The sequence below is a fragment of the Petromyzon marinus genome, chromosome 65 (assembly GCF_048934315.1).
Source record: "Petromyzon marinus isolate PM22_M1 ecotype Great Lakes invasive population chromosome 65, UKy_Petmar_22M1.pri1.0, whole genome shotgun sequence".
Lineage (NCBI taxonomy): Eukaryota > Metazoa > Chordata > Hyperoartia > Petromyzontiformes > Petromyzontidae > Petromyzon > Petromyzon marinus.
The window spans coordinates 7,886,261-7,903,643 of NC_133731.1; the positions used below are offsets into that span (position 1 = coordinate 7,886,261).

The following is a 17,383-nucleotide window of genomic DNA, read 5'->3' on the forward strand; positions in this document are numbered from 1 at the left end:
AACGCGTTCATTGGTTGCCACTGTCAAAACTGACAGCTGGTTGACTTGTTGACCGGTTGACTTTGTTAACCGGCTGACATGGGACTGTGAAACCTGTCGAATGGTTTGACCTTTTGACCAAGCATTCTGTTGACCGGTTGACCTCTTGACCGGGCAACTTGTCGGCTGTGTGGGCGACTCAGACGATTGACCTGACCGCACCACCCGGCCAGGCCACCCGCCAATTGAGACACCGCCGCTCCTCTGCCGTGTACAGCCTTGGCAGGGCCAGTGGTGGAAATTCCACATTGCTATGGACGGGGTTGTGGGGGGGGGGAGGTTTGGGAAGAGGAGGGGGGGAGGGGTCAGGGGGTGAGTCGATCCGTAGGACTCTCACTGTTGACTTTTCCCAACGCAAAGTGGTGCCCATTTTATCCTTCCCGGCGGGAGCTAGAGACGATGACGACGATGACGACGATGACGACGATGACGACGACGATCTGAGTCGCCCGCCGACCCAACCAGGTTTCGAGCTCACGGCCTTCCCACCGCCGAGCCGACCGGCCGATCGTCGACACCGCCGTCAAAACGCCGCCTTAGACGAACATCGCCGGTCCGGTGACCTCGTCGCCAACTCGTCGCCACCTCGTCGTCGCGAACCGTCGACCCCCACTCCCCCGCCCCTCTTCTTTCCCGCAGCCTGTGCCGAGGGCGCAGGTGGCACTGCACGGGCCACGTGTGCCCCGCCTCGTGCGGCACCGTGGGCACCGCTCACTACGCCACCTTCGACGGGACGAGGTTCACCTTCGGGGGCGCCTGCAAGTACGTGTTGGCGCAGGTGAGACACGCGCCTGCAGGTACGTGTTGGCGCAGGTGAGACACGCGCCTGCAGGTACGTGTTGGCGCAGGTGAGACACGCGCCTGCAGGTACGTGTTGGCGCAGGTGAGACACGCGCCTGCAGGTACGTGTTGGCGCAGGTGAGACACGCGCCTGCAGGTACGTGTTGGCGCAGGTGAGACACGCCTGCAGGCACGTGTTGGCGCAGGTGAGACACGCGCCTGCAGGTACGTGTTGGCGCAGGTGAGACACGCGCCTGCAAGTACGTGTTGGCGCAGGTGAGACACGCCTGCAGGCACGTGTTGGCGCAGGTGAGACACGCCTGCAGGTACGTGTTGGTGCGGGTGAGACACGCCTGCAGGTACGTGTTGGCGCAGGTGAGACACGTGCCTGCAGGTACGTGTTGGCGCAGGTGAGACGCAGCGGCCGCCGCTGTTGCCGCCGTGGGGATGAGCGGAGGTGGCGTGACGGTGTTTGTAGCTCCTTGACGAGGTCCTCGTGGCCTGACGCTCCTCTCCATCTCTCTTTTTTTTCACGATCAGAGGAAACAAAACGATGCTCGGTGTAGTCGGCACTTTGCTTCGTCCATCGGTTCTTTTGTTTCAATGCTTTGCTTTATGTGCCACCCCCCCCCTGCCGCCGCCGCCCTGTTTAAATGAAAGATTTCACGAAAGATTTCAATCTCTGCTCACGCTCTCTCTCACTCTCTCTCTCTCACTTTCTCACTCTCGGTGTTTTTTTCTGGAAGACTTTGCTGTTTTTTTCCAGGATTTTTCTGCTGCGTGTAGTCACTTTAAGATGTTTCATATTTTGTTTTGTTGCGGTTGTACTCGAGTCAAGAGCCGCATGGCTCACAGGGTTATCTTCTATATATATTAAAGGCAAAGTTGTGATTGTGTGTGTCTGTTCAAAATGTTTAGCGTACTTCCCGACATGCAACAAACTTGAAATTTGCCATGTGGGTACTTTCCAGACTGTACACCATGCAAAAATTATAAAAATACACTTTTGGTTTTTTTTGGGGGGGGGGAGCTCAATAATGCATTTATTTTTTGCACGGCAAAGTGAGCTGTGACGTCAAATCTGTCACGTGACCCGCGCATGTGGAAGCGTCACGCAGTGTGCCTGCTGATGTCACCCCCCACCAACCCTCCGCGGGTAAAGTGAAACACAAATGTGTTGCAGGTCTAAGGCGATTGCTTTATTATTTCAGTCGTTTCCTGCCGTACGCACCCTGAAAGTGGTGTGTGTGTGTCTGCAGCAAGCGCGTGTTTGTGTACCTATGGACACGCGCGCGTGTGTGTGTGGGGGGAGCGGTGGTGCAGTGGTTAGCGCTGCGCTGCGAACCCGGCGGCCGAGTTTCATTCCCGCTCACGGCCACCACCACCGGTGACGATTATTTGAACCGGTCCCGGGCCTCCCCTAGGTCGACTCGGCCTCAAACGGGTAACTGGTGTGGTGTGTGAACATCGCCACTGGGGAGACAAAGGCGGCCGGGCGTGGCGAATCCAAGTCTCGGGCGAAGCTGGGTAGTAAATCTCGTATGTAATAAATGAAACTGAAAACTGAAACGCTCTCTCTCTCTCTCCCTGTCTCTCACGTGCCCCCCCTCCCCGTGCCCCCACGGCCCAGGACTTCTGCGGTGATCGCGGTGACGACGATCGCGGCGACGGCGGCGGCGGCGGCGACGGAGGCGGCGGAGGCGGCTCGTTCCGCGTGCTGGTGGAGAACGCCGGCTGTGCCACGCGACCGGGACGGCGCTGCTCCAAGCGTGTGTCGGTGTTTTACCGCGGAACTCTCGTCGAGATGATGGACGGCGCGGTACGTTCAATGTCCTCTCTCTTGCTCTCTCTCTCTCGCTCTCTCTCGCTCGCTCACTCTCTCGCTCACTCTCTCGCTCTCTCGCTCACTCTCGCTCTCGCTTTCTCTCTCGCTTTCTCACTCTCGCTCTCTCTCGCTCTCTCTCTCTAGCTCTCTCTCTCGCTCTCTCGCTCACTCTCGCCCTCTCTCGCTCACTCTCTCGTTCTCTCTCTCGCTCTCTCTCTCTCTAGCTCTCTCTCTCGCTCTCTCGCTCACTCTCGCTCTCTCTCGCTCACTCTCTCGTTCTCTCTCTCGCTCTCTCTCTCGCTTTCTCTCGCTCTCGCTCTCTCTCTCGCTCTCTCTCTCGCTCTCTCTCGCTCGCTCTCTCTCTCGCTCTCTCTTTCTCTCTCTCTCTCGCTCTCTCTCACTCTAGCTCTCTCTCTAGCTCTCTCTCTCCCGCTCTCTCTCTCTCTAGCGCTCGCTCTCGCTCTCTCATTCTCTTTCTCGCTGTCTCGCTCTCTCTTAATCTTTCTCGAACATGTACTTGTTAAGAAGGCTCGTTGCCCAAAACGTCGTGTGCTTTCACTTTGTAAGGCCACGGCACCGATACCGACACCCGCCATTCGCCACTAAGCGACTCGGCGCCTGTAATAAATCACCGTTGTGGGGACCCCCACCATGACCCCGCCACAACCTCGACGTGACCTCGCCGTGACCCCACTGTGACCCCGCCACAACCTCGCCGTGACCCCGCCGTGAACCCGCCGTGACCCCGCCACAACCTCGAGGTGACCTCGCCATGACCCCACCGTGACCCCGCCACAACCTCGACGTGACCCCGCCGTGACCCCACCGTGACCCCGCCACAACCTCGACGTGACCCCGCCGTGACCCCCCCCGTGACCCCGCCACAACCTCGAGATGACCCCACCGTGACCCCACCATGACCCCACCGTGACCCCGCCACAACCTCGATGTGACCCCGCCGTGAACCCGCCGTGACCCTGCCACAACCTCGAGGTGACCCCGCTACAACTTCGACGTGACCCCGCCGTGACCCCCGCCGTGACCCCGCCACAACCTCGACGCGACCCCGCCGTGACCCCCGCCGTGACCCCGCCACAACCTCGAGATGACCCCACCGTGACCCCACCATGACCCCACCGTGACCCCGCCACAACCTCGATGTGACCCCGCCGTGAACCCGCCGTGACCCCGCCACAACCTCGAGGTGACCCCGCCACAACTTCGACGTGACCCCGCCGTGACCCCCGCCGTGACCCCGCCACAACCTCGACGCGACCCCGCCGTGACCCCCGCCGTGACCCCGCCACAACCTCGAGGTGACCTCGCCATGACCCCACCGTGACCCCGCCACAACCTCGACGTGACCCCGCCGTGACCCCACCGTGACCCCGCCACAACCTCGACGTGACCCCGCCGTGACCCCCCCCGTGACCCCGCCACAACCTCGAGATGACCCCACCGTGACCCCACCATGACCCCACCGTGACCCCGCCACAACCTCGATGTGACCCCGCCGTGAACCCGCCGTGACCCTGCCACAACCTCGAGGTGACCCCGCTACAACTTCGACGTGACCCCGCCGTGACCCCCGCCGTGACCCCGCCACAACCTCGACGCGACCCCGCCGTGACCCCCGCCGTGACCCCGCCACAACCTCGAGATGACCCCACCGTGACCCCACCATGACCCCACCGTGACCCCGCCACAACCTCGACGCGACCCCGCCGTGACCCCCGCCGTGACCCCGCCACAACCTCGAGGTGACCCCGCTACAACTTCGACGTGACCCCGCCGTGACCCCCGCCGTGACCCCGCCACAACCTTGACACGACCCCGCCGTGACCCCCGCCGTGACCCCGCCACAACCTCGAGATGACCCCACCGTGACCCCACCATGACCCCACCGTGACCCCGCCACAACCTCGACGCGACCCCGCCGTGACCCCCGCCGTGACCCCGCCACAACCTCGAGGTGACCCCGCTACAACTTCGACGTGACCCCGCCGTGACCCCCGCCGTGACCCCGCCACAACCTCGACGCGACCCCGCCGTGACCCCCGCCGTGACCCCGCCACAACCTCAAAGCGACCCCGCCGCGACCCCGGCCAGGCCCACGTGAGGAAGAAGGCGCCGGAGGGTGCGGATCTGAGCGTGCGGCGCGCCGGCGCCTACCTGCTGCTCCTCACCGAGCGGGGCTTCTCCGTGCTGTGGGACCGCGCGATGCGCGTCGTCGTCACCATCGACGGCCGCTACCAGGTGAGGGACGTGCCCGCCCGCCCGCCGGCCCGCCCGCCCGCCCGCCCGTTCGGGGCATCGCTGCGTCCGTCCGCCGCATTTACTCCGGCCAGCCAGTCAAGCAGCCGGCCAGCAAAACTTGTTCTTGTTAACGTGAGGAAGACTCGCAGGCCGCGTGACCTTTGGGTGTGTGTCCGTCCGTCCGTCCGTCACGTTACAGCTGGCCAGCCAGCCAGCCAGCCAGCAAAACTTGTTCTTGTTAACGTGAGGAAGACTCGCAGGCCGCGTGACCTTTGGGTGTGTGTCCGTCCGTCCGTCACGTTACAGCTGGCCAGCCAGCCAGCCAGCCAGCAAAACTTGTTCTTGTTAACGTGAGGAAGACTCGCAGGCCGCGTGACCTTTGGGTGTGTGTCCGTCCGTCCGTCACGTCACGTTACAGCTGGCCAACCAGCCAGCCAGCCAGCCAGCCAGCAAAACTTTTTTTTCGAATTTACTACGGGGGGTGAGGGTGGATTTAAAAAAAAACTCACCGCCCCTCCGCCGCCCCCATCGTTCCAGCTGCCGAGCCAGGAGATGGAATCGAACCGGCGATCTCTGGATTGCAATGCCAGTGAGATAAGCATCACCCCACTGAGATGGTAGCAGGGGTATTGGGAAGCTATTAACAACGATTCAAACTCAACTATTTTATTTTTATTTTATCAGGTAAGGCCCACTATTGAGCTGCTGTGTAGCTGTTTTATCAGAAGCGACCAGGCCATCATCATCATCATCACGTGGATATTTCTAGCAGCAGCCTCTAAACGCGTGATGTTGATTCTAAATGTGGAGGGCATAAAAACACAAGGAGAAAAATCCACGCGACCACGGGGAGAGAGAGAGAGAGAGACGCAAACTCCAAGTATACAGCAGCAGCAGGCGTCGTCAGGATCGAACCCACGACTTCCTGTACACCAGACGAGGTAGTTAACATCTCCTAGCCACCGTGATGATGATGATGATGAGAGAGAGAGACGAAAACTCCAACTATACAACAGCACGCATCCGGGTCGGGATTGAACCCACGACCTCCTGTAGACCAGGCGAGGTAGTCAACATCTCATAGCCACCGCGATGATGATGAGAGAGAGATACAAACTCCAAATATACAACAGCAGGCATCCGGGTCGAGATTGAACCCACGACCTCCTGTAGACCAGGCGAGGTAGTCAACATCTCCTAGCCAGCGCGGGGCCAAGAAGGCACCGAGGTCCCCTTTGTGTCCCTCCGCGCAGGGCAAAGTCTGCGGCCTGTGCGGCAACTTCGACGGGAGCCAGAACGACGACCTGGTGAGCAGCGGCAACGCCGCCGAGGGCAGCGTCGCCGACTTCGGCGACTCCTGGCGCACGGACCCCACGTGCGCCACCGCGCCGCCGGTACCGCACCCTGCACCTCGTCACCGTCGTCACCGTGGTCATCACCGTCCTCCTCCTCGTCACCGTGGTTAACACCGTCACCGTGGTCATCACCGTCCTCCTCCTCCTCGTCACCGTCGTCACCGTGGTTATCACCGTCACCATTGTCATCACCGTCCTCCTCCTCCTCGTCGTCACCGTGTTTATCACCGTCACCGTGGTCATCACCGTCCTCCTCCTCCTCCTCCTCGTCGCCGTCGTCATCGTCGTCGTCACCGTTGTTATCGACATCGTCGTCATTACGGTCACTGTTATCATCGTCGTCATCGTCATCGTCAACGTCACTGTTGCCGTCATAATCATCATCATCATCGTCACCGTCGTCATCATCGTCTTCACCGTCACTGTTGTCATCACTGTCTTCCTCCTCGTCACCGTCATCATTGTCATCGTCACTGTTATCATCGTCGCTGTCGTCACCGTCACTGTTGACGTCATAATCATTATCATCGTCACCGTCATCCTCGTCGTCATTGTTACCGTCGTCATCATCACTGTCACTGTCGTCATCATCACTGTCACTGTCGCCATCATTGTCGTCACCGTCGTCATCATTGTCATCACCGTGGTCATCGTCGTCGTCGTCAACATCATCGTCGTCACGGCCACTGTTGTCGTCATCATCCTCGTCATCATCATCGTCGTCACCGTCACTGTTGTCGTCATCATCCTCGTCATCACCGTCGTCATCGTCGCCGTCTCCATCGTCACCGTCATCACCGTCGTCATCATCGGCGAGGATGTGGTCATCAATGTCATCGCCGTCATCATGATGGTAATGGCAGCAGCGTCAACGTCATCATCATCATTATCTTAGTCGTCATCCTCATCATTTTGTCATCCTCGTCATCATCGTTGTTGTCATAATCATCTTTACCATTGCCATTGTCGTCATCATCATGATCAGCAGCAAAATAACTAACAGTAGTAGCGTCATCATCATCAACAGCAGCAACATCCATCATCATCAGTATCAGTTGGAGTGTCTGGCTATGCAATGTTTGACTATGCTACGATTGACACTTGTGTGGGTGACACGTGTGTGGGTGACACGTGTGTGGGTGACACTTTGTGTGGGTGACACGTGTGTGGGTGACACGTATGCTGGTGACACGTGTGTGGGTGACACGTGTGCGGGCTGACACGTGTGCGAGTTGACACGTGTGCGGATTGACACGTGTGCGGATTGACACGTGTGCGGGTCGACACGTGTGCGGGTTGACACGTGTGCGGGTTGACACGTGCGTGGGTGACACGTGTGCGGGTTGACACGTGTGTGGGTGACACGTATGCGGGTGACACGTATGCTGGTGACACATGTGTGGGTGACACGTGTGTGGGTGACACGTGTGCGGGTTGACATGTGTGCGGGTTGACACGTGTGCGGGTGACACGTGTGCGGATTGAGACGTGTGTGGGTGATACGTGTGCGGGTTGACACGTGTGTGGGTGACACATGTGTGGGTGACACGTGCGTGGGTGACACGTGTGCGGGGTGACACGTGTGCGAGGTGACACGTGTGCGGGTTGACACGTGTGTGGGTGACGATGTTCCAGTTGACACGTATGCTGGTGACACGTGTGTGGGTGACACGTGTGCGGGTTGACACGTGTGCGGGTTGACACGCGTGTGGGTGACGATGCTCCAGTTGACACGTATGCTGGTGACACGTGTGTGGGTGACACGTGTGCGGGTTGACACGTGTGCGGGGTGACACGTGTGCGGGGTGACACGTGTGCGGGTGACTGTGCCATGGTGGACTCAGCTGGTCCCCGCCTGCAAAGGAGACTTCCGCAAGCGCTCGCAGGCGGAGGCCGCGTGCTCCGTGATGCTCAGCGCCGCCTTCCAAGAGTGCAACAAGCGGGTACCTCTGCGTGCACGAGCGGGCGAATGAATGAAGCGAGCCAATGAATGAGGGGAATGAACGAGCGGGGGGAATGAATGAGCGGGCGAATGAATGATACGAGCCAATGAATAAGGGGAATGAACGAGCGGGCGAATGAATTATATGAGCCAATGAATGATGCGTGCCAATGCATGACGGGAATGAATGAGCAGATGAATGAATGCCCGGGCGAATAAATGAGGAAAATGAACGAGCGGATGAATTTTAGTGAGTGATCAAATTGAGCGAATGACTTAATGAATGACTGAATGAGTGTCTGAGCAAATGAATGAAATCAGCGAGTGGGCGACCAAGTGAATGAATTCACAAACAAATGTGTGGTCGAACACGTGAATGATCCACCATGCCCTGCAAGCCTACCCTTGCCTCGCCCCTACCCCTGCCCTTACCCCTACCCCTGCCTCACCCCTACCCCTGCCCTTACCCCTACCTCGCCCCTACCATGCCCCTACCCATGACCCTGCCTCTACCATGCCCCTAGCCCTTCTTTTGCCCTACCCCTGACCTACCCCTACCTTGTTACTACCTCGGCCCTCACCCTAACCCGTGCCCCCGTGCCCCTGTCCGTGCGCCCCGCCAGGTGTCGGTGCAGGAGCACCTGGAGTGGTGCGTGAACGAGGCGTGTGCGTGCGAGGCTCCGGGCGACTGCGCGTGCCTCTGCGACAGCGTCGCAGCGTACGCACACGCGTGTGCACAGGCCGGGGCGCACGTGCGCTGGCGCTCGTCCGACTTCTGCCGTACGTTCGCGCGAGGACGTCGCCCTCGTCGTCGCCCTCGTCGATATCATTATCGGCGTCATTGTTATTGTCCTCATTGTCGTTATCGCCATCATAGTCATCGTCGTGGATATCGTCACCATTGTCATCATCGCCGTCATCATCGTCATCACCGTTTGTATGTTCTCCCGCTGTTCTGCACGGGTAACCTTCTGTATTTTGTATTCCTCCCATAGCTAAACACACGCGCACACCCACACACATACACCTACATACACACACACATACACCTACATACACACACACATACACCTACATACACACACACACACCTACATACATACACACACCTACATACACACACATACACCTACATACACACACATACACCTACATACACACACACATACACCTACATACACACACACACACCTACATACACACACACACACCTACACACATACACACACACCTACACACATACACACACACCTACATACACACACCTACATACACACACACACATACACCTACATACACACACATACATACACACACACATACACCTACATACACACACACATACACCTACATACACACACACACCTACATACATACACACACCTACATACACACACATACACCTACATACACACACATACACCTACATACACACACACATACACCTACATACACACACACACACCTACATACACACACACACACCTACACACATACACACACACCTACATACACACACACACCTACATACACACACACACCTACATACACACATACACCTACATACACACACCTACATACACACACACACACCTACATGCACACACACACATACACCTACATACACAGCTACATACACACACACACACACCTACATGCACACACACCTACATACACCCACACACACATACACCTACATACAACAACGACCGCCATTCGCCACTAAGTGGTGGTGACGTCACCACGACGCTTGTGCCAGGCCATGTGCACCTTGAGGCCACGTGAAGTGTCGAACGCCCGCTGGCAGGAGGTCACGGGGCAGACCCAGGTGCCACGGGTCGACTGACTGAGATGACTGGCTGATGCATGCGGTTGCTGGGCATGCGGGCTACATGACCCAGCCAACGCAGCCTTACCTGCCGGAGGAGCTCACCGATGGGACCTTGCCCAGATCTTTCAAAGATTTGTGAGCTCCTCACACAATCCAGCCTAGTTAAACCCAGGATGGATCGTAGGCAGGCTAGCCTAAATGTTTCTAACCGGTGAAGATGTTCCATTAGGGGGGTCCACGTTTCGCAAGCGTAGAGAAGGGAGGGAATGACCAGAAGACCTGAAGCTTAGTGCGAAGCGACAGACCAGGTAGCTTCCACACAGCGTTACGCAACCGATGAAAAGATATTACCGCTCGACTGATTCGGAGTGAGACCTCTGCTGTTAAACTGTAACCGGTCATAAGCACACTGCCCAAGTATGGGAAACTCTCCACTCTCTCCACAACTGCCCCATCACCAATTGGGAGTTGTGGGGGTGGAGTGTCCGATGCAAAATACCCAGGCAACACCTACATACACACACACCTACATACACACACACACCTACATACACCCACACACACACACCCACACACCTATATACACACACCTACATACACACACACACCTACATACACCTATATACACCCACACACCTACAAATACAAAGATCCCACATATAACCTTAACAGACTATAGGGGAGGTGCTGTTAGTGAGCACCTATTAAGGCCGGCATGGGTGGCCAACAATCGTGCCCGGCCACCTTCGCCTCCCCAGTGGCGATGTTTACACATCTCACCAGGTCCTAATTTGAGGCCGAGTGGACCTAGGGGAGGCCCAGGTACCGGTTCAGCTAATCGTCACGGGCGTCGATGGCACCGGGCGCTGACCGCTACCACAGTACCGCCCCCCACCGACTGGCGCGATATCCCGCTCGTGACGCACGGTTGTGCCGCCGTGTTTGCGTCGCAGCCGTGTCGTGCGACGAGGACTCCAAGCCGCACGGCGGCGGCGACGACGGCGACGGCGACGGCGGCGGCGCGTGCGAGTGGCACTTCGACGCGTGCGGGCCCGCGTGCCCCGTGTCCTGCCAGTCGCCGCCCGTCAGGGACTGCCCCTTCAGCTGCCTCGAGGGGTGCCACCGGCGGTGCCCCAACGGTGAGGCCCTCGGGCGGACGTCGTCACCACCGTCATCTGCAGCGTCATCGTCGTCATCGTCATCACCATTGTCATCTCCAGCGTCATCGTCGTCGTCATCACCATTGTCATCTCCAGCGTCATCGTCGTCGTCATCACCAGTATCATCTCCAGCGTCATCGTCGTCACCAGTGTCATCTCCAGCGTGATCGTCATCATCACCACCAGTGTCATCTCCAGCGTCATTGTTATCATCACCACCAGTGTCATCTCCAGTGTCATCGTCGTCGTCGTCGTCGTCATCACCAGTGTCATCTCCAGCGTCATTGTTATCATCATCACCAGTGTCATCTCCAGCGTCATCGTCGTCACCACCAGTGTCATCTCCAGCGTCATTGTTATCATCATCATCATCATCTCCAGCGTCATCTTCATCACCAGTGTCATCTCCAGCGTCATCTTCATCACCACCAGTGTCATCTCCAGCGTCATTGTTATCATCATCATCATCATCTCCAGCGTCATCTTCATCACCAGTGTCATCTCCAGCGTCGTCACCACCAGTGTCATCTCCAGCGTCATCTTCATCACCAGTGTCATCTCCAGCGCCATCGTCGTCGTCACCACCATCATCTCCAGCGTTATCGTCATCACCACCACCATTGTCATCTTCATCACCATTGTCATCTCCAGCGTCATTGTTATCATCTTCACCATTGTCATCTCCATCATTGTTATCATCATCATCACCATTGTCATCCCTATCATTTAATAATAATCGCCATAATCTCCATTATAATCATAATCACCATCGCTATCACTATTATGTTCACCATGATTACCAGCACCATAAGCACCACCATAACCACCATCATCACTGCACCATCATCATCCTCACAGTTGCTGCTGCTGCTGATGATGATAATCATGCTGCTGCTGCTGCTGCTGGTGGTGGTGTTGGTTGATGCAGGCTCACTGTGGGACGAGAGCACGGAGAGTTGTGTGCACAGCGAGCGGTGCCCCGCGTGTCTGCACGAGGGCCGCAGGATCCCGGAGGGGCAGGTGACCGTGCTGAACCCTGAGCAGCACAACTGCGCCATCTGGTACCGACTCCCTCCCTCCCTCCCTCCCTCCCTCCCTTTCTCCCTCCCTCCCTCCCTCCCTCCCTCCCTCCCTCCCTCCCTCCCTCCCTCCCTCCCTCCCTCCCTCCCTCCCTCCCTCCCTCCCTCTGCTTCCTCTTCTCCCTCGCTCCCTTCTCCCCCCCCCCCCGCCTCCATCTCCTCCATCTCCTTCCTCTCCTCCTTTCGGCGCACCAATCACAAACAAATGAACGCAACTGCCGCCGGAGTGCCGGTAGCTGCGAGCGACGCGGCGTCCCCGCTAACGCCGCCACCGCCCTGCCGCCCGCAGCCTGTGCACCCGCCTCAAGCTGCAGTGCCACCCGTGCGGGGCGACTCGTCCGCACGTGCCCACCGCCGCCGTCGCCGCCGCCTCCCCCACCGCCGTCGCCGAGCTCCCACCGCCGCCGCCGCCGCCGACGGCGCCCGCGTCCGCGGCGCCGCCCGGCGGCCCGCCGGCCGTGCCGCCCGAGGGCTGCGAGAAGGTGATGGAGGTGGCCTTCCTGTTGGACGGCTCGACGGCGTTGGACCGCGCCGAGTTCGAGGCGGCGAAGTCTTTCGTGGTGCGCTCCATGGAGCGCCTGCAGATCGGCCAGACGCGCGTCCGCGTCGCTCTCGTCCTCTTCCACTCGGGCCCGCTCAACGTCTTCGGCATCTCCGTCAAGGAGTCCGCGGCCCGCCTCAAGGAGATCGCCGCGGCCGTCCCCTACCCGGACGTGGACGAGGCCCGCGCGGGCGAGGCCCTCAAGTACGCCTCCGTCTACGTGCTGGGCTCGGCCAAGGCCCGCAAGGGGGTGCCCAAGGCCGCCGTGCTGATCACGGCGGGCCGCCCCGCCGCCGGCGACGACGTCGCCCGCGGCGTGGCCTACGCGGCCCGCAAGGGCGTGCGCGTCATGGCGCTGGCCGTCGGCGACGGGCCCTCGGAGGCGGCGCTGCGAGCGGTGACGGCCCGGTCGCCCGACAACCGCGCGGCGCGCGTGCCGGACGTCGCCGCGCTCCTGCGCCGCCGGGAGGAGTTTGTGCGCGAGCTGTGCTTCATGGGCGACGTGCCACCCGACGTGATCGCGGCCGCGCGGGCGACCGCCGGGACGCGGCCGGCGGCGGCGGCGGCGACGACCGCGACCGGCGGCGTCCCGGCCGCGACGGCCGCGACGGCCGCGACGGCCGCGGGACCGTCGTCGTCGTCGCCGCCGCCGCCGCCGCCGCCGCCGTCGTACCAACGCATGGACCTGGTGTTCGTGGTGGAGGGCTCGGACGCGGTCGGAGAGCGGAACTTCGAGAAGGTGAAGGAGTTCATCGTGGAGGCGGTGACCGCCGCGGACGCCAACGCGAGCCGCGTGGCCGTGGTGCAGTACGCCGACGTGCCCGTCACCGAGCTCGTGCTCGACGCGCGGCGCTCGCGCGGCGCCGTGGAGGACGCGGTGCGCGCCATCGGCTTCCGCGGCGGGAACGCCACCAACACGGGCGGCGCCGTCCTGAGCGCCCTGCACGACGTGCTGCGCCTGCCGTCCCCGGGGCAAGGCGGCGAGGAGGAGGAGGAGACGAAGACGAAGACGACCGACGAGGAGGAGGAGGCGCCACCTCGCGTGCTCTTCCTCATCACCGCGGCGCCCTCCTCCGACACCATCACGCTGCCGGCGGCGCTGAGCAAGCGGCAGGGCGTGGACGTCATCCCCATCGGCGTGGGCGACCGCGTGGACGTGGGCCAGCTGGAGGAGCTGGGCACCTACCCGGAGCCGCTGCTCACAACCTTCGAGTCGCTGGACCGGCAGTTCGCGCGCCAGGTCCTCGACGGCTGCTGCCTCTACACCCCGCCGCCCGACGTGGGGCTGCCCACGCTGCCCCCGCTGCCCACGCTGCCCACGCTGCCCACGCCGACGACGACGCCGCTGGCGCCCGCGGCGACGACGCCGCTGGCGCCCGCGGTGGGAGGAGGTGCGTGGGTGCCCGGGAACGGCACCTGGCCTGGCACGAGGGCCGTGGTGACGGATGGTGGCTGCTGTTGACGATGACCTTGATGATTAACACCGTGGCTCTGGTGCTTCTGCTGCTGCTGATGATGACCATGACAAAACTGCTGCTGATGATGATGACCATGACCATGACAAAGCTGCTGCTGATGATGATCGTGACAATGCTGCTGCTGATGATGACCGTGACAGTGCTGCTGCTGATGATGATGATGACCATGCTGCTGATGATGATGATGACCATGACAATGCTGCTGCTGATGATGACCATGACGATGCTGCTGCTGATGATGATGACCATGACAATGCTGCTGCTGATGATGATGATCGTGATAATGCTGCTAATGATGATGATGACCATGACAGTGCTGATGATGATGACCATGACAACGCTGCTGCTGATGATGATGATGACCATGACAAAGCTGCTGATGATGATGACCGTGACCATGCTGCTGCTGTTGCTGTTGCTGATGATGATGACCATGACAAAGCTGCTGATGATGATGACCATGACCATGCTGCTGATGATGATGATGACCATGACAAAGCTGCTGATGATGATGATGATGACCATGACGATGCTGCTGCTGATGATGACGATGACGATGCTGCTGCTGATGATGATGACCATGCTGCTGCTGATGATGATGATGACCATGCTGCTGCTGCTGATGATGACCGTGACGATGCTGCTGAACCCTCCCCACCCCGAGCAGTGCCGTGCGAGGAGCCCATGGAGGTGGTGTTTGTGATCGGAGGAGGCGAGGGCAAGGAGGAGTTCGAGGCAGCCAAGGAGTTTGTCAAGGCCCTGAGCGAGCGCATCCTGCAGGGTGAGCGTGTGCACGCGTGTGTGTACGTGCGTGTGTGGGTGTACGTGTGTGTGTGCGTACGTGCATGTGCACGCGTATATGTGTGTGTGCGTGCGCGCGTGTGTGTGTACGTGTGTGTGCGTACGTGTGTGTGTGTACGTGCGTGTGTGTACGTGCGTGTGTGTACGTGTGTGTGTGTGTACGTGTGTGTATGTGTGTGTGTGTACGTGTGTGTGTGTACGTGTGTGTGTACGTGTGTGTGTGTACGTGTGTGTGTGCGTACGTGTGTGTATACGTGTGTGTGTGTACGTGCGTGTGTACGTGTGTGTGTGTACATGTGTGTGTGTGTACGTGTGTGTATGTGTGTGTGTGTACGTGTGTGTGTGTGTGTACGTGTACGTGTGTGTGTGTACGTGTGTGTGTGTACGTGTGTGTGTGTACGTGTGTGTGTACGTGTGTGTGCGTGTGTGTACGTGTGTGTGTGTACGTGTGTGTGTATACGTGTGTGTGTGTACGTGTGTGTGTATACGTGTGTGTGTGTGTGTGTACGTGTGTGTGTACGTGTGTGTGTGTACGTGTGTGTGTGTATGTGTGTGTGTGTGTACGTGTATGTGTGTGTGTATACGTGTGTGTATGTGTGTGTGTGTACGTGTGTGTGCGTGTGTGTGTACGTGTGTGTGTGTACGTGTGTGTGTGTACGTGTGTGTGTACGTGTGTGTGTGTATGTGTGTGTGTGTACGTGTGTGTGTACGTGTGTGTGTGTACGTGTGTGTGTGTATACGTGTGTGTATGTGTGTGTGTGTACGTGTGTGTGTGTATGTGTGTGTGTACGTGTGTGTGTGTACGTGTGTGTGTGTGTGTGTACGTGTGTGTATGTGTGTGTATATGTGTACGTGTACGTGTGTGTGTGTATATGTGTACGTGTATGTGTGTGTGTGTACGTGTGTGTGTGTACGTGTGTGTGTGTATGTGTGTGTGTGTGTACGTGTGTGTATACGTGTGTGTATGTGTGTGTGTGTACGTGTGTGTGCGTGTGTGTGTGTACGTGTGTGTGTGTACGTGTGTGTGTGTACGTGTGTGTGTGTGTGTGTACGTGTGTGTGTGTGTGTGTACGTGTGTGTGTGCGTGTGTGTGTGTACGTGTGTGTGTGTACGTGTGTGTGTGTACGTGTGTGTATGTGTGTGTACGTGTGTGTGTGTGTGTGTACGTGTGTGTGTGTACGTGTGTGTATGTGTGTGTGTATGTGTGTGTGTACGTGTGTGTGTGTACGTGTGTGTGTGTACGTGTGTGTATGTGTGTGTGTATGTGTGTGTATACGTGTGTGTGTGTGTGTACGTGTGTGTGTGAGGCAGGCAGCAACGGGAGCCGCGTGGCGCTGCTCCAGGCCGGGGACTTCCCACGCCTGGAGCTGCCGCTCAGCACCGCCGCCCTGGGAGAGGCTCTCCGCTCCGTCACACAGAGGCCCGCACGCGGTGGCCCCAGGCTCGGTATGACGCACGCACGTGGCTCGGTATGACGCACGCGCGTGGCTCGGTGTGACTCAGCACGTGGCTCGGTGTGACTCAGCACGTGGCTCGGTGTGACGCGTGTGGCTCGGTGTGACGCATGCGCGTGGCTCTGTGTGACGCACGTGGCTCGTTGTGACACGCGTGGCTCGTTGTGACGCGCGTGGCTCGTTGTGACGCGCGTGGCTCGTTGTGACGCGCGTGGCTCGTTGTGACGCGCGTGGCTCGGTGTGACGCATGCGCGTGGCTCTGTGTGACGTGTGGCTCGGTGTGACGCACGCACACGACATGGTGTGACGCACGCACGCGGCTCGGTGTGACGCGCTCGGCTCGGTGTGACGCACGCACGCGACACGGTGTGACGCGGTGTCTCGGCGGAGCAGGCGCGGCGCTCTCCGCCGTTCTGCAGGAGGCGCTCTCCGTGACCGCCGGCTCTCGCCCCACGGCGGTCGCTCGCGCCGTGCTGCTGGTGGTCGGGGCCTCCGCCTCCTCTACCGCCTCCTCTGCCACCTCCTCTACCGCCTCCTCCGCCACCTCCTCTACCGCCTCATCTCCCACCTCCAGCTACGAGGGCCACGACAACGTGACCCTGGCGGCACGGGAGGCGGCGCTGTCCGGTACGAGATTCTCCGTAGGCCGATGGTGGTGGTGGTGGTGGCTCTGCTGATTTGAACTGCTGCTGTTGATGATGATGCTGCTGCTGATGATGATGATGCCACTGTGCGGGCGAGGCGTGTCAGTGCTGATGATTCTGCTGCTGATGCTGGCGAGACGTGTCGGTGCTGAAGATGATGATGTGGCCACCGTGTGGGCTAGACGTGTTTATCATATC

General features: G+C 59.3%; 1 protein-coding gene across 1 annotated transcript in view; it reads left to right on the plus strand.

The window, feature by feature from the left end:
• The window catches only part of VWF (von Willebrand factor), a 113,098-nt gene that overhangs the window by 45,293 nt on the left and 50,422 nt on the right, over positions 1 to 17,383 (plus strand). The window contains exons 20-31 of the mRNA XM_076054339.1: positions 679 to 817; positions 2,450 to 2,638; positions 4,754 to 4,900; positions 6,154 to 6,294; positions 8,100 to 8,198; positions 8,821 to 8,977; positions 10,982 to 11,167; positions 12,117 to 12,249; positions 12,557 to 14,199; positions 14,954 to 15,067; positions 16,399 to 16,533; positions 16,935 to 17,168. Coding sequence (XP_075910454.1) covers positions 679 to 817; positions 2,450 to 2,638; positions 4,754 to 4,900; positions 6,154 to 6,294; positions 8,100 to 8,198; positions 8,821 to 8,977; positions 10,982 to 11,167; positions 12,117 to 12,249; positions 12,557 to 14,199; positions 14,954 to 15,067; positions 16,399 to 16,533; positions 16,935 to 17,168 — 3,317 coding nt within the window. The remainder of the gene's footprint in view (positions 1 to 678; positions 818 to 2,449; positions 2,639 to 4,753; positions 4,901 to 6,153; positions 6,295 to 8,099; positions 8,199 to 8,820; positions 8,978 to 10,981; positions 11,168 to 12,116; positions 12,250 to 12,556; positions 14,200 to 14,953; positions 15,068 to 16,398; positions 16,534 to 16,934; positions 17,169 to 17,383) is intronic.